The 26,477-nt window shown below is 39.0% G+C and overlaps 1 protein-coding gene across 2 annotated transcripts in view; it reads left to right on the forward strand.

Annotated features, from left to right (window-relative positions):
* Positions 1-26,477, forward strand: part of PPP1CB (protein phosphatase 1 catalytic subunit beta) — a 51,168-nt gene that overhangs the window by 13,974 nt on the left and 10,717 nt on the right. For both annotated transcript variants that reach the window (XM_032172594.2, XM_058426641.1), the window contains exons 3-7: positions 11,507-11,638; positions 13,465-13,695; positions 16,584-16,688; positions 18,764-18,835; positions 23,724-23,875. In XM_032172594.2, the coding sequence (XP_032028485.1) occupies positions 11,507-11,638; positions 13,465-13,695; positions 16,584-16,688; positions 18,764-18,835; positions 23,724-23,875 (692 nt within the window). The remainder of the gene's footprint in view (positions 1-11,506; positions 11,639-13,464; positions 13,696-16,583; positions 16,689-18,763; positions 18,836-23,723; positions 23,876-26,477) is intronic.

Consider the following 26,477-nt stretch of genomic DNA (forward strand, 5'->3'; position numbering starts at 1 on the left):
CGGTGGCTCACGCCTTTAATCCCAGCACTTTGGGAGGCGGAGGCAGGAGGATCACTAGAGTTCAGCAGTTTGAGACCTGCCTGGGCAACATAGTGAGACCTTGTCTTTACAGAAAATTAAATTAGCCAGGTGTGGTGGCATGTGCCTATAGTCCCAGCTACTTGGGAGGCTGAGGCAGGAGAATGTCTTGAGCCAGTAGGCTGCAGTGAGCCTGATTACACCACTGCACTCTGGCCTGGGCAATAAAGCAAGACCCCATCTCAAAAAGTAAAAAATTAAAAAATAAAGCAACTTGCTTTAGTTCAGACAGTATTAGTTGTCAGGATGACTTACCACAATAGAAGTTTCTCGTATATATTTTTCTGCCTTAAAATTTTAGGCTGAATTTATTAGAAAACATTTAGGGGAGCTTTCATTCTATTTTGTAGAATGGAGGCTACCTCGAATTAAAAGGGGAAAAAATTAGCAGATCTGCCGCAAAATTTAATTTCTAAAACTCTTCTGTGTTTGGTAATAGTGATTAAGGGCGGTTCTTCTTGTTTAGAAAAAATTCAGTATCAGCCCTGAATGCAAATAAATTACAATAAAGCGGCCGGGCACGGTGGCTCACGCTTGTAATCCCAGCACTTTGGGAGGCCGAAGCGGGCGGATCACGAGGTCAGGAGATTGAGACCACAGTGAAACACCGTCTCTACTAAAAATACAAAAATTAGCTGGGCATGGTGGCGGGCGCCTGTTGTCCCAGCTGCTCGGAGAGGCTGAGGCAGGAGAATGGCGTGAACCCGGGAGGCGGAGCTTGCAGTGAGCCGAGATCGCGCCACTGCACTCCAGCCTGGGTGACAGAGCGAGACTCCGTCTCAAAAAAAAAAAAAAAAAAATTACAATAAAGCTGTCACTGGTAAGCCATCAAAATCCTGTGTGGTTGGCCAAATGAGGATATTCAGCTTTTATTAATAACAAATACTCATGAAACTGACAGTGGTTAAGTTCATTAGAGCAAATGAAGTTGACCATTGATGCCTCTGGTTCAGTAATACCTGATTAATATATTTTTCCACAAAAAAAACTGCACCAGACTTCAAACATCCTACATTTTCTCAGATTTTGTAAAATAGTCCACCTAAGTATTTTTCTACTTTCCCATCATCAGTTGTGACATATCTTAGCAGATTCCACTTCAGGTTGTACTAAAATAGTTTTTCTCAGCTGCTTTGAGAATATTCTTGCCTCTAGTTGTTCCACATAGATTATTTATAGAGGGTAACTTTTCAGTCACTTCGAATCAGGATTGGCTTCCCAAATAACAAGTATTGGTAACACCTGTCATCAAGAGCCAAGGAACATTTAACTTGTTTTTTAATTGTTTACTAATTTTGCTCCCAGTGTCCTCAACTCTTCAAGCACCGTTTTTACAGAAAGGCTAATGGTCTTTAAAAGTTTATTGTCTCGGCTGGAGAGGTGACTCACGCCTGTAATCCCAGCACTTTGGGAGGCCGAGGCGGGCGGATCACGAGGTCAGGAGATTGAGACCGTCCTGGCTAACATGGTGAAACCCCATCTCTACTAAAAATACAAAAAATTAGCCAGGCGTGGTGGCGGGCGCCTGTAGTCCCAGCTACTCGGGAGGCTGAGGCAGGAGAATGGCATGAACCCTGGAGGCGGAGCTTGCAGTGAGCTGAGATCGTGCCACTGCAGTCCAGCCTGGGCAACAGAGCGAGACTCCATCTCAAAAAAAAAAAAAAAGCTTATTGTCTCAAGATATACGTAGTTCTTCAGCTTTTCCAGTCAGATACAATTTAATTAACCCACCATTGATAAATGATTTAACTTGGCCAACAAATGGGCCACTTGGAAACTTGAGTTGCAGACTGATTTTAATTTTTGTGAAGAAATTCTGCTGTGATGAGATTTCGTTTTGTTTTTTAAAAAGTTCCCTCACCATTGCTTTACTATGAATTGGGAATACTGTGGTGATTGTTCCATCTGGTAACATCAGTATATGTTGTGTTTTTTTTTTTTTTAGCACAGCTACATGACTACAATGCCTTAGCACCCAACTAAATAACATAATCCACACTTTATTGTCTTAAAAACACAACATTCAAAGTTCACTTTTCTTGCTTTGACATCATGAGTATGCATTGGTAGTAAAAGTAAATATAATGTTGCAGTACAGCAATAATCGTGACACCCATGACGCTGCCAGGTTGTAACTGCATCTGTGTAATTTGTGATGCACCGAAAAGCAGTGTGAAGTGATGAGAGTACCATATGTGGTCCATCACAGCTGCTCAGCTCTGCCATTGTAGCATGAATGTGTCCAGTGATAAATAAGTGGCTATGCTTCATTAAACTTATGGCCACCAAAATTTGAGTTTCATATAATTTTTATATGTCATAAAGGATTCTTTTGTTTTGCTTTTTTGCAATCATTTAAAAAATGTAAAAAATTATTCTTAGGCCCCAAGCCATGCAAACACTGGCACTGAGCTAGATTTGACCCCTTGGCCTTAGTTTGCTGAATACTGGTGTAGTTTTTCTACCTTTCCTAATGTAAACATGATTGTAGAAAGATTACCTTACTGGAAGTCAGGAAACCTTGGTGCTTCCACCAAAGTTGTGTGACTGATTAAGTCAGGTGAAATAAATTGGGGTTAGGAGCCATGGTGTCTAGTCCTTGACAAGTCATTCCTCAATTTTTTAAATGTAATCACCTGAATTTCTAGTGTATGCATAATCACATTTTGTGTGCCTCTCAGCAGCCATTCCATTGTTGAAGAGGCAACCAACACAGAAAATTGTTGAGGGGTTTTGATCTTTGACAAGGGAAGCATACCGTGTGAGCTCACCAGTCACCCTGGCTTTTTTCCCTGGAGACATTTCCTAGTTTGTGGCATAGGGGAAATAGATCCCAAATAAAAAGTGACAGTCTCACTGGGCTAAGGAAGAAAGGTGGAAGTTTCAGGCCACTAACGCAGTTGAAGCTTAAGTCCAGGAGAGGAGAGAACCACATAAAATCTAACCTCAAAATCTGCAGTCAGGTCCCTTTAAAGTCATTGACTGACTTCAGAGGTACACATAAGCAAGAGAAGAAACCCAGCAGAAAACAGTAGCTGAAAAGCTAAAGATCTGAGCAGACATTTCAGTAGCTATCTAATGCCAGAGAGGCAAAAATGGAAGTTCAAATCTTGCCTGGTTAGAGGGGACCTTATTACACCCTGACTTTTCCACTGTGGCCCCATCATGACCACTCCCTAAGATTGAAGGCAAAACTAAAACAGACTAGCCCTCAGGAAAATGACTTACTGCTGTGCTGCTGCTAAAAGGAAACAGCCTTCTTTGGAGAAAGGTATCTAAAACTTCTACAATTTTGTATCCATAATTCAGTATTTCATTCACCAAAATAGGATATGCTATTTTGGACAAGCTAATGAAACTGAGTTGACCAAAAACCAATAGAAATTATCTAGTGCTGACAGAAAAAAAAAAAAAGTACAGAAGAAAGCATGAGAGACTAATGTATTGCTGATAGACAGTAGAAAGGTCTATCATGTATAATAGGAATCCCAGAAAGAGAGGAGATAGACATACAATGGGATGGAAATATTGACTAATAATTTTCCAAAACAGAGATATCGAAGCACAGATTAAAGAAGCTGTGTGATTCCAAGCAGGGTAAATAGAAAGAAAACCATATGGAACATAGCTGCTAAAAATCCAAGAGAAAGAGAAAATGTTAAATGCTGTCAGAAGAAAAAATTCATTAGCTTCAGGGAACAGTAATACAAATGATGGCTGATCTGTCGCCTGAAACTATGGAAGACAGAAGACAATAGAATGGCGTTCTCTTTAAAGCACTGAAAGAAAAAAAATGACAACCTAGAATTCTTTATTTATTTTGAGATGGAGTTTTGCTCTTGTGGCCGAGGCTTGGAGTGCAATGGTGTGATCTTGGCTCACTACAACCTCTGCCTCCCGGGTTCAAGTGATTCTCCTGCCTCAGCCTCCTGAGTAGCTGGGATTACAGGCATATGCCACCATGCCTGGCTAATTTTGTATTTTTAGTAGAGATGGGATTTCTCCATCTTGGTCAGGCTGGTCTAGAATTCTAAATCTAGTGAGCATATCCTTCAATAGTAAAGTAAAATGAAGACAAACTAAAGCTGAGAAAATATATTGCTGATATGCTGGCATTAGAGAATATTAAAGCAAGTTCTTTGTGTTGAAAGAAAATAACAGATAAAAGCAAATAACTGCAGAAAGAAGTGAACAATGTTAAGGATAAATGTGAGTAAATACAAATTCTGACTGTTTAATAGTTGTGGCTTGTGGGATTTAAAATATGTGGAAACAAAAATATGACAACTGTAGAACAAAAGGCGGGAGGGAGAGTGGTAATCACTCAAAAGTGTATTTGTAATCTCTAGAGCAACCTCTAAATGAAAAAATAATATATAACGAAAAGCTAATAGAGGAGAAAATGGAATAGTAAAAAAATAATTGATTACTCCAAAGAAATGCAGGGAAAGAGAAAGGAATGAAGAACAGATGGGACAAACAGAACAGATGATAGAATGGTAGACTTAAACCCAACTTCGTCGATGATTATATTAAATGTAAAAGGAGCAAACATTGCCTGGGCACGGTGGCTCACACCTGTAATCGCAGCACTTTGGGAGGCCGAGGCGGGCAGGTCACTTGAGATCAGGAGTTCAAGACCAGCCTGGCCAACATGGTGAAACCCTATCTCTACTAAAAATACAAAAATTGGCTGGGCATGGGTGCCTGTAATCCCAGCTACTTGGGAGGCTGAGGCAGGAGAATTGCTTGAATCTGGGAGGCAAAGGTTTCAGTGAGCTGAGATCATGCCGCTGCACTCCAGTCTGGGTGACAGAGTGAAAACTCCATCTCAAAAAGAAAAGGAGCAAACATTGAAATTAATGCAAAGTTCAGAAGACGTAACTATTATAGATACTGTTTACAAGGGATGTATTTTAAATCTAAGGACACAAATGAGGAAGTAAAAAAAAAAAAGGGAGGGGGCAGGGGGGAGACAGTATCATGCACACATTAATCAAATGAAAGCTGACTTGGCTATATTTATGTTGGAGAAAGCTCTAAAACCAGAAATAACACTAGAGGTAAAGAAGGGCATTATATAATGCTAAAACGATAAATTTAATGGAAAAATGTCTAAAATTTTTATATATGTAATAGTATAGGTCTAAAACTAAAAGGAAAGGTTGACAACTATTGTAAAAAGTTAAAATAGACAAAACCACAACCATAGATCAGTGCCCCTCTTTCAGTAACTAGTAGAACAAACAGGAAAAAATCAGCAAGGATAAAGATTTGAACAACACAGCCACCCTGACCTACTTGGCGGACATAGAACACTTCACTCAATAATTGCAGGATATATATGCTTTTCAAATATGTATGAAACATTTACTAAAATATACCATATACTATACCATAAAGCACCCCTCAGTACATTTGAAAGAAATGACATCACAGATGTCAGCCAAAATCCATTTAATGAAAAACGTGAAAGACTGCCATACTAGAGTATACAACATTGCTGAGAGAAATAAATAAAAGGAGAGGTACCATATTTGTGGATTGGAAGACTTGAAATTGTGAAGATGTCAATTCTCTCTAGACCTACACTTATTCCACCACCCCCCCCCTTTTTTTTTTGAGATGGAGTTTCACTCTTGTTGCCCAGGCTGCAGTGCAATGGTGCGATCTTGGCTCACTGCAACCTCCGCCTCTTGGGTTCAAGTGATTCTCCTGCCTCAGTCTCCTGGGTAGCTGGGATTACAGGCGCCCACCATTATGCCTGGCTAATGTTTGTATTTTTAGTAGAGGCAGGGTTTCACCATGTTGGCCAGGCTGGTCTCTAACTGACCTCAGGTGATCCACCCGCTTCGGCCTCCCAAAGTGCTGGGATTTACAGGCATGAGCCACTGCACTCGGCCTTATTCCCAATTTAAAACCTCACAAGTTTGGGGGTGGAGGGGATAGACACAAGCCAATTTTAAAACATATTTGAAAGTTCAAAAGGAAAATCTAAAGAACAAAATTGGGATGTTTATATTACTAAATACCGAGACTTTATTAAAAGCTATAGTAATTAAAACATTGTGGTATTGATGCAAAAATAGACATATGGGGTAATGAGCTATACAGTGGCTAAAAACAGACCTGTTCCTGTATGGTCACCTGATTTTTCTACAAAGCTGCCATTGCAGTTCAGTGAGGAAAAGGATGATCTTCATGATAAATGGTGCTGAATCAACTGGGTATCTGCTTGGATAAAAACCTTGACCTTTACATCAAACCATACACAAAATTAATTTGAGATGGGTTATAGAATGAAGTGGGCTAAAACAATAAAATATCTGGAAGGAAACATAAGGAAGTATGTTTAGAGAAGGCAAGAATTTCTTGAATAAGATGCAAAAAGCCTTAACCAAAAAAAGATTGACTAAGATTTTTTAAGATTTAAATTCATTAAAGAACTTCTGTTCATCAAAAGATAGCATTAAGAGATGGAAAAAGTCCAGTTTTAAAGAATGAACAAAAGACTTAAAACGAACTTGTCCAAAAAAAAAAAAAAAAAAGATAACCTAAATGGTCTATTAGGCACATGAAAAAGGTACTCAATGGCCAGGTGCAGTGGCTCACGCCTGTAATCCCAGCACTTTGGGAGGCCGAGGCGGGGAGATTATTTGAGGTCAGGAGTTCGAGATCAGCCTGAGCAACATGGTGAAACCCTGTCTCTACAAAAATTAGCTGGGCATGGTGGTGTGCACCTGTAATCCCAGCTGCTCAGGAGCCAGGAGAATCCTTGAACCTGGGAGGTGGAGGTTGCAGTGAGCCATGATCATGCCACTACACTCCAGCCTGGGTGACAGAGTGAGACTCCATCTCAAAAAGACAAAAAAGGGTACTTGGCAACCTTGGTCCTCAGGGAAATCAAATTAAATCCAGCGAATACCACCATACACCCAACAAAATGACTAAAACTAAAAATAGTGATAATTTGCAGTATCAGTAAAGATGTGGAGCAACAGTGTTAGGAGGATTATGAATTGGTATAGCCACTTTGGGAAACTGATGGTATCTACTACTTAATGAAATAAACCATCTGTGACCCGAGCAGTTCTACTGCTTTGTTCTATACATACCTAAGATAAATATGTCCATGGATATTCATAGCATTTGTAATAGCCCCAAACTGGAAATAATCCAAATAGAGTAGTAAAGATACTCTCATATGTTCATTCAATGGAATACAGGTTGAATATTTTTTATCCAAAATGCTTGGGACCCCAAGTGTTTGGATTTTGGATTTTTTTCAGATTTTTGAATATTTGTATTATACTTACCAGTTAAGCATCCCTAATCCGATAATCTGAAATCTGAAATGCTCCAATGGGCATTTTATTTGAGCATCATATTAGCACTAAAAAAGTTTTGGGTTTTGGAGCATTTTGGATTTCAGATTAGGGATACTCAGCCTGTATTTCAGATGACAGTTAAACACAATTATATGGGTGTATCTCACAGATGCAATAATGAGCAAAAGAGCATTCTCATGTTTCTTTTTATCTAAAAGTCTAATTCGTAAATACATCAAATCAATATATACTGATAGCAGTAAGGATAGTAACCTCAGGCATTACTGTCATTGATTAGGACACAAGGGAATCTTCAGGGTTGCAGGAAGCATTCTATATCTTGATCTGGATGGTGGTTACTCAGGTATATAGATAGTTTAAAATTCATTGAGTTACACCCATGAAGTTAGTATACTGTATGTATGTAATATGTTAAAATATTTTCTAAACAGTAATAAGTATGGTAGATATTTGCTATCATGGGATTTTTATCTGGTTAGAAATTACTACATGCTGAAAATTTCTAGGAAATTTTTGATCCAAAAATTTTATGTGGTGAAGTGGAAAAAGTACTGGCCTTTAAGTTAGAAGACTGATTCCGAATCCCTCTCTGCTGCATCTCACTCCCATCAGTCTTATAAAACCTGGGCACTGTGATCTTTTGCGAGTTATTTAATTTCTGTCATTGTACAGTGGAGATAATAGCTTCCCTTTTCAATTCCTGGGGTGTAAAAAGGATTAAATGAAATGATTGATGTGAAGGTGCTTTGCACCTGATGAAATATGCTGATTTATAATATCTTTATAATCCAGCAAGGTTCAGATATCCAAACACTGGAATTCCTCATGGATGCTGTGATAGCAGTCTAGTTGCCCTGTGTAACAGGTTGCCTGGATGATTTCTTCCTTTTATCAGAACTCTTGAGAGTACATACAGGAGCAGGACTTTTGAATTGGAAGACAGCTGGGATTGCCCTGGGACATCTGCCTTATTCTGTCCAACCTTTGGCTAATTTATTTCTAATTTCTAAAACTCTCGTCAGAGTTTTAAACATTGGGAAAACCTTTAGCTTCTCTAACTGCATTCATCAACTCTTAAGATGTGACTGATTGTTAAACGCACTTTTATGTGCCACTAAGTGTGGGGGGGGTGGGCTGCCAATTATAATTGTAAGAAGCTTTTAATTGCAACAGTCTCACAACTTCAGAGATATTAGTTAAGGGAGAAATGTGCATCCTACAGTCAGTGAAATATTAAAAAGTTTCTGTGCAGTGTGTTTTTGTTTTGGTAAATTTTTAGTTTCTGTGGATTTGCATGACTTACAAGTTGAAGCACTTTATAGCTCTGTAAAAATGTTACACAATTACTTGAGAAGTCAAAATTATACAGAGGGAGTAAAATAAATACTAGGTAAAATATTCACCATTGTTATTTGAGTATTTTAAATTGACATACTGAAGTGACCCACATCAGTCTTTTGACTTAGTAGTCGAGTTACGACTAAGTTTTGATAATGTACTGTTTTTCTTGTTCATTGCTATTATCTCTATAAACAACTAATACACAGTAGACTCTCAAACATTTGTTGAATGAGTTAATACAGTTTGTAAGTACTTTTAGCTATGTGTTCATTGTCTGAAAGCAGTTTGAGACCTGTAAGTCTTCCAAGGCGAATAGTTTTTTTTTTTTTTTTTTTTTTTTTGAGACAGAATTTCGCTCTTGTCTCCCAGGCTGGAGTGCAGTGGTGCAATCTCGGCTCACTGCAACCTCCACCTCCTGGGTTCAATCAGTTCTCCTGCCTCAGCCTCCCAAGTAGCTGAGATTACAGGCACCCGCCACCACTCCCGGCTAATTCTTGTATTTTTAGTAAAGACGGGGTTTCACCACGTTGGCTAGGCTGGTCTCAAACTCCTGACCTCAGGTGATTCACCCACCTCGGCCTCCCACAGTGCTGGGATTACAGGCGTGAGCCACCGCACCTGGCCACATTTTTTTTTTCTTAAACTAAAATCTTCCACATTTAAAACTAAAGCTGAGATGTCTTTTTGGTGTTAGAAAAACCCAAATATGCATCAGAAGTAGGTAATTGATGTTTGAGAATGAGCACTAATGAAGCTATGTCAGTTCCCATTAGTAAAAGCAGTTCTGCTGATCATTGTTTTGAATTTCAGGGATAGTCTTATAAACTAGCATATTTGCTAAAGTACATTTGAATGTTGTCTGTGTCTCCTGTTTATTGCCTCCTTTTTACTTTTATATTACTATATTAATGGAATATATAGCTTTTGCATGTGGAGGCCTTTTTTTTTTTAAAGCCTCTTATTGACCTGACAAAGGAATCAGCAATTTTTAGCAAGAAATATGTGGAATTTTATTTTATTTTATTTTATTTTATTTTATTTTATTTTATTTTACTTTGGAGATGGGGTCTCACTCTCACCCAGGCTGGAATGCAGTGGCACAATGTCAGCTCACTGCAGCCTCCGCCTCCTGGGGTCCAGTGAACCTTCCACCTCAACCTTTGAGTAGCTGGGACCACAAGCATGCACCATCATGCCCAGCTAATTTTTTGTATTTTTGGTAGAGATGGGGTTTCATCATGTTGCCCAGGGCGATCTTGCACTCCTGAGCTCAAGTGATCCACCCACCTTGGCCTCCCAATGTGCTAGGATTACAGGTGTGAGCCACCGTGCCTGGCCTTTATTCTTTATTTTGCAGAGACAGGGTCTTGCTCTGTCACCAAGACTGAAATGCCCTAGTGCCATCATAGCTCACTACAGCCTCAACCTCTTGGCCTCAAGCAATTCTCTACTATGCTAGGCTAATTCTTTTTTAAAAAAAAATCTTTTGTTGACACAGGGCCTTGCTTTGCTGCCCAGGCTGGTCTCGAACTCCTGGCTTCAAGCAGTCTTCCCGCTTTGACCCCCCAAAGTGCTGGGATTATAGGGGCAAGCTACTGCTCCCAGCCTATTTTCTTTTCTTAAATGCCCTTTCACTTAAGATTAAATGAGAGCTCAGCAGTAAATTTAAGGTTAAAGGGAGTCAGGGGAGATGGTGATGAGAGGAAATGATTACAAGTTGAGTTCAGTGGGGCAAATAAGGAACTCTTCTCTCTCTCCATGCACCATACTACTCCCCTTCATTCCACAAGTTACTGGAAACCATATTATCTTATGGCTCAGTAATGCAAAAATGCCTCACTCCATCTAAATAGCCTTTAGAGGTTTTAATATAATGCTCTATTGGGAATATAACGATAAGTTAATTTTTAATACATAGCTGATATCTTTTTTGTATTTGTTTTGATCAGAAAGTAGAGATAGCGGTTGCTAAAATATTGGGGACTGCTGGTAACATTCCAAGAAAGTGTGCGAAGCTAAATCACCTACTGACAATTACTATTTAATCTCCCTCTCTTCATAGTACATTGTTCTTAATGATGCTATTTTGACATCCTACTAGATGCGAGATAAGCAGGCCAGACCTTAAAGGGTGCGGGCTCTGAAATCTTTTTTTTTTTTTTTTTTTTTGAGACAGAGTCTCGCTTGTTGCCCAGGCTGGAGTGCAATGGGGCGATCTCAGCTCACTGCAACCTCAGCCCCCCGGATTGAAGCGATTCTCCTGACTCAGCCTTCCAGTTAGCTGGGATTACAGGCATGTGCCACCGCACCTGGCTAATTTTGTATTTTTGGAGAGATGGGGTTTCTCCATGTTGATCAGGCTGGTCTTGAACTCCCGACCTCAGGTGATCTACCCGCCTCAGCCACGCAAGGTGCTGGGATTACAGGCATGAGCCACTGCCCGGCCCTGAAGTCTTTTAGGTCCCTTTGGCTGCTAGGCCCCAGGTTGGTCACAGGACAGCAAAAAACAGAACTGCATTTCATCAACAGCAGACTTGAGGAGCATCATCAGGAACCAGTAACAATGAAAATAGTAGTCAAAGATCATAGAATAACATTATTTTAAACCATGAGACCAAATAGGTAAATTTGTTGCCTGCCTGACTTTTCTGATTTTTAAAATGGGGCATGACTCTTTTTGAAAGATTATTATATGAGTAAATTTTAGAAAACTGACTGTTTTATTTATTGTTTGTCAGTACGAGGATGTCGTCCAGGAAAGATTGTGCAGATGACTGAAGCAGAAGTTCGAGGCTTATGTATCAAGTCTCGGGAGATCTTTCTCAGCCAGCCTATTCTTTTAGAATTGGAAGCACCGCTGAAAATTTGTGGTATGTAAATGGGTAAAGTTGGAAACAACTCTTTTGAATCATGTTTTTCCTCCCATGTTTAAGATCTAGAGAAAACATTTTTTGAAAATTTTGTATAAAACAGATCAGTAGGCTTTACTAAATAAAAGTTTATAAAAATTGAAACATAAAAATGACAAGTTACAGACAAGATGAAAGTACTTGCTATATATACAACAGATAAAAGGAGTTGTATTTGTAATATATAAAGAGTTCTTATAAATAAGAGAAAGACGATACAATATAAAAATAACATAGGAAGAGGAAGGTCTTAGAAGAAATTCAAATGGCCAGTAAACATAAGGACCTCAGCCTCTTGAGTAATCAGTGATGTGCAATTTAAAGCAAGTCTCCAACTCTAGTCAGATTATAAAAAAATACCGAAGATTGATGTTTAGTGTTGTCAAGGATGTCAAGAAAAGGGCATCATAGTACACTGGTTAGAAAAAAATAGGTGTATAATTTAGAGGGTCAATATGGCAATATCTGTGGTCTTCTAACTTTTATGTTATTTAAATTTGTTTTGAAGATTGTACTAGTTTATACCTTGTATTCTTTTAAGTTTTACAGTGGCTTTTTTACAGTCCTTTGTACAGTGCCCAGCAAATAAGAGATACTAGCTAAGTAAATGTTTGTTTTTTGTTTGTTTGGCTGGTTTTTCTTTGAGACAGAGCTTCACTCTTGTTGCCCAGGCTGGAGTACAATGGCACAATCTTGGCTCACTGCAACCTCCACCACCCGGGTTTAAGTGGTTCTCCTGCCTCAGACTCCTGAGTAGCTGGGATTACAGGCGTGTGCCACCACGTCCAGCTGATTTTTTGTATTTTTAGTACAGACAGAGTTTCTCCGTGTTAGCCAGGCTGGTCTCGAACTCCTGACCTCAGGTGATCCACCCGCCTTGGCCTCCCGAAATGCTGGGATTATAGGTGTGAGCCACCACAGCCGGCCAGTAAATGTTTGTTGAATGGATCAATTAACTTAGAATATCACACCTTCAAGTAAGAGGTAGTAGTTCGGAATTTAGGGGAACTAATCAATCCCCTGTATAAACTTAAATGAAGCAAATGTAGTTACTTAGAGGTGATCTTAAAATGATTAGAATTAAAGGATTCTTTGAAGGTGTTCTTTAAAATGTAATATAGAAATAACTTGAAGGTAATAGAAGTTATTTGTACTACATATTTCTAAAGGTTTACTGTTTGTCTCCATATTTGGCGTTAAAAAGTGACGTAAGTTAAACTACCAGATAATAAAATTGTTTTAGTTATCTATTGTTGTATAATAAATCATTCCAAAACTTTGTGGCTTACAGCAACGTTAATTTACCATCTCACAATTTCTGTGGGTCAGGAATTCAGGAACAGCTTAGTGGGTCCTCTGGCTCTGGGTCTCTCACAAGGCTCCAATTAAGGCGTGATCTCAGGCTGCAGTCATCTGAAGGTTGAACTGTGAAAGGATTCAGTTCCTTATAGACTGATGGACTAAGAGCCTCAGTTCCAAATGAGTTGTTGCTCAGAGGCCTCCCTCAGTTCTTTGCTACGTGGGATGCTTCATTAGACAGCTGGTTTCATCAGCGAGCATGGAAGAAGGTGAGAGAGTGCAAGCAAGATGAAAGTCATAGTCTTTTGTAACTTAATCTTGGAAGTGACGGCCGATCTCACTTTTGCTTGTTAGAAGTAAGTCACTAAATATAGCCCATACTCAAGGGTAGGGGAGGATTACACAGGATATGAACACTGGGAATCATTTCATAGAAGCTGCTTATAAGAGTAACCAATTTTTCTAAAACTGACTTTTTCTCTCTTTAGGAGATATTCATGGACAGTATACAGATTTACTGAGATTATTTGAATATGGAGGTTTCCCACCAGAAGCCAACTATCTTTTCTTAGGAGATTATGTGGACAGAGGAAAGCAGTCTTTGGAAACCATTTGTTTGCTATTGGCTTATAAAATCAAATATCCAGAGAACTTCTTTCTCTTAAGAGGAAACCATGAGTGTGCTAGCATCAATCGCATTTATGGATTCTATGATGAATGTAAGTAAAAATAAAGACTTAGAAAAGTAATTCATGGAAACATTGCCTAATAATTTTCTGGTTCAGAAGAGTTCCTTTGATTCAGAGTTTTTTCAGAATAAGGTCTATCAGGCATAGGCCAGGAAGAGGAACCTGAAACTGGGAAACGTGTTACTAATTAAATTGGTTGCTTTTGAGATCTCCTTGGTCATGTTTCAGATTGACTGCAGCTTACTTGGCTGAAGAGGCTCTTTTAAAATTAGTTTATCTAGTAAACTATCCAGGTGAAACAGAAGTCATTGTAGGCTGTGGCCCTTGGTTTTCTAGTGTCCATTAAGGTTTTAGCTCAGCATTTTTGTGGTATGACAGCTCTTATTAGTCCTGTGTCACAAGAATTATTGAGAAGTTCTGTGAAACTATTTAAAAGTCAAAGTATATTATTATTAGAATTTAAATCTGTGTCTATAAACCTTGGAAGACAAAGATACTGAATACTCTGGGGTATCCTTATTTTATTCTCTTTTTCATTAGTAGGAAATCACCCATTTGGTATTGTATGTTTCCAAGTGTTATTATTAAAATACCCTACTAGGTTCAAATTTGGTCTTTTGGTTTTATTAGAATACGGGAGTAAGTATTTATTTGGTTAATTACAACTTAGAATCAATTATAATCTTCAAACTGAATTTTTTATTGCTGTCTTCCCTATTAGAATCTACTTTTGCTTTTTTTCAATCCTTAATTATGTTAGAGACCTATTCAAATTCATATCTCCTTGATTTATATAATGATTTGACAAAGTTTGAGGGTATGTTATATGTGCAGGCACTATTGGGAACACAGTGCATGAAGCAATACACAATACAGGTGATCTCTGTTCTCATGGGGCTTACTTTTTTTTTTTCCAAGTGTTTCTCCGGCATTGATAGGCCTTCCCTGTCCAGCCAAATAGCAGGTCATCGGCCTAGCTGGGACTGTATGTCCTTGTAGTGAAAAAAGGCTGTATCAGGCTTCCAATGCTTAATGAAAATAGCCTTTTTTCTTTTTTTTTTTTTTTTTGAAACGGAGTCTCGCTCTTCTTGCCCAGGCTGGAGTGCAGTGGCACAATCTCAGCTCACTGCAACCTCCACCTCCTGGGTTCAAGCGATTCTCCTGCCTCAGCCTCCCAAGTAGCTGGGATTACAGGCATGCACCACCTTGCCTGGCTAATTTTGTATTTTTAGTAGAGATGGAGTTTCTCTGTGTTGATCAGGCTGGTCTTGAACTCCCAACCTCAGGTGATCCACCCAACTCGGCCACCCAGAGTGCTGGGATTACAGGCATGAGCCACTGTGCCCAGCCATGAGCTTACATTCTAATAGAAATGATTCTGTATTTGATTTTGTATTGTATTTTTATTTCTGAGATGTAGTGTATGGTTTGAATTATTTAAATCAGACTAGCAGAGAGGAAGTGGATTGGAGTACATCAAACTACAACATTCTTCCTAAAGCTACATCAGAAATGGGGGTATATTTTTAAAGGATAAAAGATGGGCAAGAATGTCCTTGGGGATATAAATGACATCAAATGAAATAATGTATAGGAAAGCAACTTGTAAACAGTGCTTTGAGTTATGTACTTACTCATTAAGGGGCAGGTTGTGGCATAAAACCACAGGAAGTTAGTACTTGTGTCTTTCATCCCTTCCCTAGCTTAGTAGTTGTACCTTATTACCAAATTCAGGAAAATCGAGTAACTCTAAAAAAGTGAACATACACTTGAGGTTGTCTTTGTCGTAGCTTTTTGTGCTAGGCTACAGGAAAATTATAGCCTTTGTGCCTCTATTTATACTTGCTGTAGCGCCAAGTTGTAATTCACACAAAAGAGAATACCAGTTGAACACTTGGAAATTTTCCTTCCTTGGCAATAAGTTTATACTGTGTTAATCAATGCATTAGTGTTAAAATGGACAGTTTCCAGAGGCACCTTTTCACTTCTGCTTGCTTGTTTGGCTAGGTATTTAAGTAGTCCACACATTGAAGGGAAAAAAATGAACTAAGAGCCTATTAAAATTTGCTGTATTTAAATTGCTATATTACAGTGTTTTAAAAATTGCTATATTATAAAAATTTTAAATTGCTATATTATAGTTTAAAAATTGCTATATGACAGTGATCTTAAAAGAAAAATTGTTTTAAAATTTAAAATTTGCTATATTTAAGTTGTTACATTATAGTGTTTTAAAAATTGCTATATTATAAAAATTTTAAATTGCTATATTATAGTTTAAAAATTGCTATATGATAGTGATCTTAAAAGACAAAAATTGTTTGATGTATTTCATAAAACACCTAGCACAGTCTTTGGGATTTTTTAAGTGTTAAATTTGATTAGGTTTATTTTATTTGTCAGAAATTGTATGTATTTATGATGTACAACATGATGTTTTGAAGTTATATACATTGTAGAATGGTTAAATCCAGCTGATTTAACATATGCATTACCTCAAAAAGTTAGCATTTTGGGAGAAAACAACACTTAAAATTTACTCTTAGCATTTTACAAAGATACAATATAGTGTTAACTGTAGTCACTATGTCATACAATAGATCTTCTGTATTTATTCCTACTACCCAACTGATACTTTGTATTCTTTGACCAACATCTTCCCATCCCACCCCTACCCCCCAGCACAATCTTTGAAGTCTTGGTAACTTTACTGAAGGTATTGAATGTTTATTGTAGTTGTTGCCTTTTTAAAGGTATGTAAATAACATCTATGCATTATAGGAAAAGTTCTTCTTTATAGATAAACATAAAGAAGAAATAAAGAAGAAAATTGAAATCATTCATAATCCTGTGGCTTTGAGATAACTGATGAGAACAGTTTTAGATTTTTTAATTTATTCTATCTGTTCTTTTTATAGGCAAACGAAGATTTAATATTAAATTGTGGAAGACCTTCACTGATTGTTTTAACTGTCTGCCTATAGCAGCCATTGTGGATGAGAAGATCTTCTGTTGTCATGGAGGTAGACTAGTAAATTTGCCTTACAGATTTCTTTTATTCTTCTGTTATTCGGAAAATACCTATAATAATCAAGAGGCTGTGGGAAAACAAAGCAGTGCTTGTGTGAAAGCTCAAGTGATTAAAACTGTTTTAAACATGGCTAAACCTCTTTTAATAACTAGAAACTTACTTATAAATGAAAATGTAATGCTTCTTTAAATACAGTTTCACATATAAAGAGGGTAACTAGAGTTGTTTGAGAAAGTCTCCTTTGCCTCAAGTTTTAACAGAAAGACACCCCTGCTATTTATCGGTAAAAATGAGAGGATCATTATCTTCCTGCCTATATTGAAATCTTTCATCAGAATCCAAATAAAATTGAGTTTCATATTCACATATATCAAGAATTCTAGGCTTCATATATTTGCTTTAGTATTAGCAATAAAATAATAAAATAATTTTTGGTAGATTGGTAAGTTACTCTGTATGGCTTATGAAATAAGCTTGAAGTTTATTTTGAAAGTTTATTTGAAAAATTAATGTATATGTCTAACACCTAGCTAGTAGCTAATGTATTATCTGATCTGACCATCTTGAAGAGTTAAAAACCTGTTGCTAAGATATATTTATGAAACAGATAATTGAGTAATAAAAGGTATTTAATATGTCAGAACTTATTAAGACACTATGAGAAGTCAGGAGGAGGAAAGACTGGATACATGTGTGTATAGAAGCATGGGTTTTAGAGGATAAATAGACTTTGGAGAAGTTAAAAGGACTTGAGACACTCTTTGTTGTCTAGTTTAGGGAATGTGTAAGAACTGGCCTGACTAGAAGGTCAAGTACATGCTGGGAAATGATGGGATCAGATTATGGAGATTTGAATATTGAGCAAGGGAGTTTGTTGAATGATTTAATAACCATATTGGGTTTTTGTGCAGGGAAGTAATTTAATGGAAATAGTGTAAGAAAATTAGTTTTTCATCAATATACGGGAAGAATTAAAGTGGAAAAACGCTGAAAAGATAGATGCACTTGCCTAGGCCTGAGGTAATAAATGGTTTATTCTCTGGCAGAACATAATTCACTATATTAATTGAAATATGTTTTCCAGTAGATACTAAACACATAATGAATTGTAGTTCTTGTACATTAGTTTAGCTAAGGATAGAAGTGTAGCAGTATGGATATGAATGTGTAGCTTCATTCCTCGTGATGATACTTGGATTGCCTACCAGAGAGAAATAATAGCTTATATACCACTTCAAAGATTGCAAAGTATTTTTATGAGCTTTTCCTGTTAATCCTTCTGATCAATAGTTTATGACTTCATGAAGATAATGAACGTGTTGGAGTGGGATGTGAAAAGAAGGTCTTAGGGAACCAAGTGAGGCACTTTCACTTAAAAGTTAAAATGTTTAAGATTAGTGGTAAGAACTGGCAAAAGTGGTAGGAAGGGTTGCAGTTGATTATGTTTCTATGAAGGCCAGGGAATGATTGGAAAAAAGAATGGTAGTTTTTTTTTTTTCCTTGGGAAGTCTTTTGAAATATAAAGGAATTTCATTTCCCTGGTAGGGAAAAATGGAAAAAAAAAGTATAATGCTCTATTATATCAAAGTGGAATTCCTAATAACTCTGTGTTGCCCTTTAAGACATTAAAAGGGGCCGGGCGTGGTGGCTCACGCCTGTAATCCCAGCACTTTAGGAGGCCAAGGTGGTCGGATCATGAGGTCAGGAGATCGAGACCAGCCTGGCCAACATGGTGAAACCCCCGTCTCTACTAAAAATACAAAAAGTTAGCTGGATGTGGTGGTGTGCATCTGTAGTCCCAGCTACTTGGGAGGCTGAGGCAGGAGAATCGCTCAAACCCGGGAGGCGGAGATTGCAGTGAGCTAAGATCGTGCTACTGCATTCCAGCCTGGGTGACAGAGTAAGATTCTGTCTCAAAAAAAAAAAAAAGGACATTAAAAGGAACACTTTTCAGTATGTTTAATTTCACATAGTGAATCTATTTTGATTAAATGCTTTTTATTCAGTGACTATTAAAATATTAAAATTTTTAGCTATTAGTACTATGTCTCATCTTTTTATTTATAGGATTGTCACCAGACCTGCAATCTATGGAGCAAATTCGGAGAATTATGAGACCTACTGATGTCCCTGATACAGGTAAGTATAGAGAGAAGTTTAATTGTTTTGTGTAAAATGTTGTCATATTTGAACCTGATTACATTTAGTGGAAGTAGGATTGGCTTATATAATAAATAAAAGAGCTTTTTTCATAGTCAATAAGCCAGCTACAGATTATTTGCAGTAATACACAATTTTTCACTTTGCACTGATCCTCAAAATGTGGAACCTTCTTATTTATAGTCATAATGTAGTTCTGTCACACTTATTTGATCACAAAAAAGATTTTGCTGTTGAGTCCTCATACCTATTTTTCTAAATTCCCTCGTTCATACTAGCATTGGTTATGTTCTTCAAAAATTTGTTGAATTAGCCGAAAGTTTTTTAATTAAAATAATCTATTCTTTGCTTCTTAGGCAAGGATACAACTACCTTCTTTTCAAATGTCTAGTAGTTTTTTGTTATTTTCTATGTCCTCTATTTCAAATTTTTAGAGCTTTTTTTCAAGGGGTGTGGGAGAGATTTCACTCTGTTGCCCAGGCTGGACCTCGAATTCCTAGGCTCAAGCAATCCTCTTGCCTCAGCTTCTGAGTAGCTAGGACTCCAGGCATGTGCCATACTTGGCTTAAATTTTTAGAGCTCTTAAGGCTCTAGAGACCTGTGGTCAGTTTTGTGAAAATTACATTGGAAATCTGTGGGAAGGCTGGGAGCAGTGGCGCTCATGCCTGTAGTCCCAGCGCTTTGGGAGGCTGAGGTGGGCAGGATCACTTGAGGTCAGGAGTTCCAGACCAGCCTGGCCAACGTGATGAAACCCCATCTCTACTAAAAATAACAAAAATTAGCTGGGCATGGTGGTGCATACCTGTAAGCCTAGCTACTCAAGAGGCTGAGGCACGAGAATCACTTGAACCTGGGAGACAGAGGTTGCAGTAAGCCAAGATCACACCACTGCACTCCAGCCTGGGTGACAGTGAAACTGTCTCAAAAAAAAAAAGAAAAAAGAAAAAAAGAAACAACAATCACCACGCCCATCAACCATGATAAAGATATAGTCATCCGATGTCATACCATGTAGTAATGTATGTTGAAAATTGTAATAGTTTTTTGAGTTTTTTTGGGACTACAGGCACCCGCCACCACACCTGGCCAATTTATTGTATTTTTAGTAGAGATGGGGTTTCACCATGTTGGCCAGGATGGTCTCGATCTCTTGATCTCATGATCCACCCACCTTGGTCTCCCAAAGTGCTGGGATTAAGGCGTGAGCCACCACACCCAGCCTGTGTTATGAGCTTTTTTACATAACACGACTTGTGTTGATTATTTTTAAAAGTATGCATTTTATCACAGTTTTTGATTGTAATTATTGAACACATTTGAGTAAACCTAATAGAAACTAGTATTTAAATAGTATTTTATTTAAAATGCTGTTTTTAGGCCTGGTGCACTAGTTCATGCTTGTAATTCCAGCACTTTGGGAGGCCAAGGCAGGAAGATCACTTGAGGTGAGGAGTCGAGACCAGCCTGGGCAACATAACACCTATCTCTACAGAGAAAAAAAAAATTTTTTTTTTTTTTTAATTAGCCATGTGTCGTGGTGCCCCAGCTACTCAGGAGGCTGAGGCAGGAGGATCACTTGAGTCCGGGAAGTTGAGGCTGCGGTGACCTGTGATTGTGCTCCTGCACTCTAGCCTGGGTGACACAGTGAGACCCTCTCTTTCAAAAAACACCCAGCCTGGGTGACACAGTGAGACCCTCTCTTTCAAAAAACACCCAAAGTGCTATTTTTAAAATAAGGTATAATATAAATATGTATTACTAGTCATTCTTCAGAATATCTGTTTATAGTTCAGATGTAAATTTCAAGTGTGATATGCAAGGCTTCTATTTTTAGCATATTTTATTTATTTTAGCATATTTTAATGAGAAGTTTTTGAGATGCTGAAAACAGTTATTTTGATCTTTGATAGTGTCTGCAACATTCAGAAATTTAATTTATAAATTAATACATTATTTGAAACACCCTAGTTGATTGTGATGCTAGCTCATTAAACAATGAATCTTGAGTCTGAAATTCTTTTTGAGACAGAATTTCACTCTTGTCGCCCAGGCTGGAGTGCAATGGCCTGATCTTGGCTCACTGCAACCTCCATCTCCCAGGTTCAAGCAGTTCTCTTGCTTCAGCCTCCCAAGTAGCTGGAATAACAGGTGCCTGTCACTGTGCCCAGCTAATTTTTGTATGTTTAATAGAGACGGGGTTTCACCATGTTGGCTAGGCTGGTCTCGAACTCCTGACCTCTGGTGATCCACCCACCTCAGCCTCCCAAAGTGCCGGGATTACAGGCGTGAGCCACCGTGCCTGACCTGAAATTCTTATCTTGACCCTGTTAAGGTTAAAGAATTCCAGATTGTTGTTGCTACCATTATTTGATTTTTTTAATGCATCCAGACTGTCATGTTTCGTAAACCTCAAACTATATTCTAATTTTATACAGTTTTATTGTCTCACTGAAATTATAGATTCTTGAGATCGAGACCATCCTGGCTAACATGGTGAAACCCCGTCTGTACTAAAAATACAAAAAATTAGCCGGGTGTGGTGGCGGGTGCCTGTAGTCCCAGCTACTCGGGAGGCTGAGGCGGGAGAATGGCATGAACCCGGGAGGTGGAGCTTTGCGGTGAGCCGAGATCGCGCCACCTTACTCCAGCCTGGGTAACAGAGTGAGCCTCCATCTCAAAAAAAAAAAAAGAAAGAAAAAGAAATTATAGATTCTTAATACCTTAGCTTTCTACTGGAAAGAGGCTGGAAAGTATGAAAGCATTATTAAGTACTGGGTGGGTGTATATTTTTGAAGAGTCAGCTTCAACCAGAAAGGGCTTAAGAATTGAGACTGACTATTCCAATGGATTTTGTGTGCTAGTGAATTTCTTAAAACATCATACAGGGAGCTTGGGATATATCAACGATAGAAATTGAATACATTGCCACTAATTCTACAAATGGTTTTATAATGCCTCTATCAAGATATGATGTACTGTAACTGAAAATGAAGATGCCCTTTCCTCCTAAACCATACTATGATGTTTATGGATTATTTAAAATTCTTAAAACTGACTTAACTCTTTAAAAAATATCTTCTTGGCCGGGCATGGTGGCTCACACCTGTAATCCCAGCACTCTGGGAGGCTGAGGCGGGCAGATGATGAGGTTAGGAGATCGAGACCATCCTGGCTAACATGGTGAAACCCCATCTCTACTAAAAATACAAAAAATTAGCCAGGCGTGGTGGCGGGCACCTGTAGTCCCAGCTACTTGGGAGGCTGAGGCAGGAGAATGGCGTGAACCCGGGAGGCGGAGTTTGCAGTAAGCAGAGATTGCACCCCAGCCTGGGTGACAGAGCAAGACTCCGTCTCAAAAACATATATATATATATCTTCTCTTAGCCACTGTAATTCTTAGAAAATCACTATCACCATCTCAACATCCACCCTTCTTTTAATATCACTACAGTTGGACTTTTACCTACTCTGTTACCCTCAATCACCAAGAAACTTGCATTGAGGTCTAATGATTTAATTGTAAGTGGCACATTTTGGGTCTTCATCCTACTGCCCTTGTTCTTGGCACATTTCCTACTTTAGGATGATTGTTTCCCCTTTCAGGATACGTTTACTATACTAAGCCCTTTGTCTTGATCATTCCTTCTCAATACCTAATGCTCGTTCTCCCTTATCTACCTGCCTATTAAATGTTTGAATTCCTCAGAATTCATTTGCTGGTCTTCTCACTTTGTATTCCCAAGGTGGTCTGAGTCCCTCTTAAGATTTCCACTACCATTAATATGATGATAATACTCAGGTAAATATTTTTAACCCTGACCTCTTTTCCAAGGCTCCAAACATTACCAAAGTCAAGGATCTGATCTGATTTTGTTCTTCCACATTTAAAAAAAAAAATCCTCAGGGTCTCAGTAGAAAATTTTTTTTTTCCCTCAAGTGATCTGTAGATCAAATACAATTCCAGTGAAATCACAATTGAGTTTTTTTATGGAATTAGGCAGTTGTTTTTAATGTTTATGTGGAAGAACAAAAGATCAAAAAGTAACCAAGACAATCCTGAAAAAAAAAATGGAGGATACTAGCCCCACCAAATATAAAGACTTATTAAAAAGCTCTAGTTTGCTGGCCGGGCGCAGTGGCTCACGCTTATAATCCCAGGACTTTGGGAGGCCGAGGCGGGCGGATCACGAGGTCAGGAGATCGAGACCACAGTGAAACCCCGTCTCTACTAAAAATACAAAAAATTAGCCGGGCGTGGTGGCGGGCACCTGTAGTCCCAGCTACTCGGAGAGGCTGAGGCAGGAGAATGGCGTGAACCCCGGGAGGCGGAGCTTGCAGTGAGCCGAGATCGGGCCACTGCACTCCAGCCTGGGTGACAGAGCAAGACTCCGTCTCAAAAAAAAAAAAAAAAAAAAAAAAAGCTCTAGTCTGTTATTGGCTCAGGGATAAATAAAATAGACTAACAGAATAGACTGTGGTGCTCAGAAGCAGTGGAACTGTAAGGAAAGGAGGAACTATTGAGGAAATACCACTGGGTTCTTTGGTTATTCATATGGAGAAACTACCCAAAAGATGAACAGCCTTTTCCATATATTGTTGTGCTGTAAGTGCCGTACACATATTTCCTATATGTGGAAAGGGTTGGAAAGTACTACCTTAAGAGGCCATGGAAGATTATATTTGTATGGTTTGTATGGTTGCTTTAACAAAAGTGTAAGTTACATAGGCTGGAATACTTAAGCAAGTGATGGTCATTGTTTAGTAAAAGGTAAGAGGGCAAGAGAGGAACCGAAATTTGATGTAGATGTGCTATATTCTATAAATCTGTAAATTTTGTTCTTAATTGCTATATTTCTGTCCTTTAAAGGTTTGCTCTGTGATTTGCTATGGTCTGATCCAGATAAGGATGTGCAAGGCTGGGGAGAAAATGATCGTGGTGTTTCCTTTACTTTTGGAGCTGATGTAGTCAGTAAATTTCTGAATCGTCACGATTTAGATTTGATTTGTCGAGCTCATCAGGTATGAAATATAAAACTCTTAAGCTTTTTCTTTTTTCTTTCTTTTTTTGGGGGGCAGACAGAGTCTTGTTCTGTCACCCAGGCTGGAGTGCAATGGCACAATCTCTGCTCACTGCAACCTGTGCCTCCCGGGTTCAAGCAATTCTCATGCCTCAGCCTCCCGAGTAGCTGGGACTATAGGCCTGTGCCACCCCACCTGGACTCTTAAACATTTATTATTTGTTAACTTCACATAAGCCCTTTCATTTTGTTTTGAGGAAACATATCCAAGAAAGCTAAATGGGTTGTACAAGGAAAGCAGTAGGAGAGGCGGCAGAGCCAGTTCCTGGATCTCACACTTAACAATCTAATGATTTGTTAACCTTTTATCACCCTGAAAGAGGAAATGTTTAGAAATATTTTGGGGCTGGGCGTGGTGGCTCACATCTATAATCCCAGCACTTTGGCAAGCTGAGGTGGGTGGATTGCTTAAGCACAGGAGTTTGAGACCAGCCTGGGCAACAAAATGAGATCCCATCTCTACAAAAAAATCAAAAATTTAGCTGGGTGTGGTGATGCGTACCTGTGGTCCCAGCTACGTGGGAGGCTGAGGTGGGAGGATTGCTTGAGCCTAGGGAATCAAGGCTGCAGTGAGCCATGTGTATGTCACTGCTCTCCAGCCCTTGTGAAAAAGCCAGACCCAGTCTCAAAGAATGTGTTTCTGTAGTATACAGCAAACCTAACAAAATTTTCAGTGCCTCTTTGAAGCTTTGTAGATATGATTTAGATTTTTTTTTTTTTTTGAGATGGAGTCTCACTCTGTCACCCAGGCTGGAGTGCAGTGGCACGATCTCTGCTCACTGTAACCTCCGCCTCCCAGGCTCAAGCGATTCTCCTGCCTCAGCCTCCGGAGCAGCTGGGATTACAGGCATGCACCACCACACCTGGCTCATTTTTGTATTTTTAGTAGAGACAGGGTTTCACCATGTTGGCCAGGCTGGCCTTGAACTCCTGAGCGCAAGTGATCTGCCCGCCTCGGCCTCCCAAAGTGCTGAGATGACAGGCGTGAGCGTGAACCACTGTGCCCAGCCTCATTTTTGTATGATCTTTGTGCATAATGGCAATTTTGATAAGAACAAACCACACTTTAAAAAAGTATTTTTGAGACCATTGAAGAATTTGATTGTGGCTCAGTGCAGTGGCTCATGCCTGTAATTCCAGCACTTTGGGAGGCTGAGGCGGGTGGATCCTTTGAGCCCCAGGAGTTGGAGACCAGTCTGGGCAACATGACAAAACCCCGTCTCTACAGAAGATACAAAACAGCCAGGTGTGGTGGCGTGCACCTGTAGTCCCAGCTTACTTGGGAGGCTGTGGCAAGAGAATCGCTTGAGCTCAGGAGGCAGAGGTTGCAGTGAGTGTAGATCGTACCATTTCACTCCAGCCTGTGCAATGGGTGTGAAACTCAGTCTCAAAAAAAGAGAAAATTTGATTGTAGACTTGGTAATAGGTATCAATTATTTAATCTTTTAATTTTTTATTTTTGTTTGAGGCCGAGTCTCACTCTGTCACCTACGCTGGAGTGCAGTGGCACGATCTCGGCTCACTGCAACTTCCGCCTCCCAGGTTCAAGTGATTCTCCTGCCTCAGCCTCCCAAGTAGCTGGGACCACAGGCGCCTGCCACCATGCCCAGCTAATTTTTGTATTTTTAGGAGAGACGGGGTTTCACTAGCCAGGCTGATCTCAAACTCCTGACCTCAGGTGATCTGCCCACCTCAGCCTCCCAAAGTGCTGGGATTACAGGTGTGAGCCACTGCTCCTGGCCGGTATCAGTTATTTTAGCTGTGTCATAATCATTAATTGTTACGTAAGAAGTATGTCTATGTTTTTCCAGGAATGCATACTTGAGCGTGTAGAAGTAAAATGACATGGCTGGGATTTGCTTTAAAATAATATCAGCAAAGAGAAAAGGAGAGAGGGAAGATAAATGAAACAAATGTAGCAAAATCATGAAAAGTATTGAATTAGGCTGATGAGTTAATGGGAGTTAATTCAAGTCTTCTTGATCTACTTTTGTGTATATTTGAAATTTTTCATTATAAAAACATTTATACAGTTTAGGGCTTTTGGTTGTCTTTTATGTCCACCACCACTAGATTGTGTACTCTAAGGAAGGGATCACGACTTGTTTTTGAATCTCTGTTGCTTTGTATAGTTGCTGACATTGTAGCATATTGTATCATGCACACATAGTGTTGAATAAATTAATAAAAGCATATTTAATTAAGTATATGCTGTTCCACAGTACTTCCCTTTTTTTCTGGAGCTTTACTCCCCATGACACTTACTACTGCTGCCTCTTTCTTTGATCCTAAGTGATAAAAATGACTGGCTTTTCATTGTTTGCATATTGTATATTACATGCCACTTTTATTTAGCAGGATTTCTTGGTGGTTCCATTGAAATGAGGTCATGTTCCCATATCCTTTGCTTTTGGCAAAGTAGTTTTTGTTTTTTTTTTTTTTGTGAGACAGAGTCTCACACTGTTGCCCAGGCTGGTGTGCAGTGGCGCCATCTCAGCTCGCTGCAACCTCGACCTCCCGAGTTCAAGCGATTCTCCTGCCTC

Source organism: Hylobates moloch, unplaced genomic scaffold, assembly GCF_009828535.3.
Source record: "Hylobates moloch isolate HMO894 unplaced genomic scaffold, HMol_V3 SCAFFOLD_13, whole genome shotgun sequence".
Classification (NCBI taxonomy): Eukaryota; Metazoa; Chordata; class Mammalia; order Primates; family Hylobatidae; genus Hylobates; species Hylobates moloch.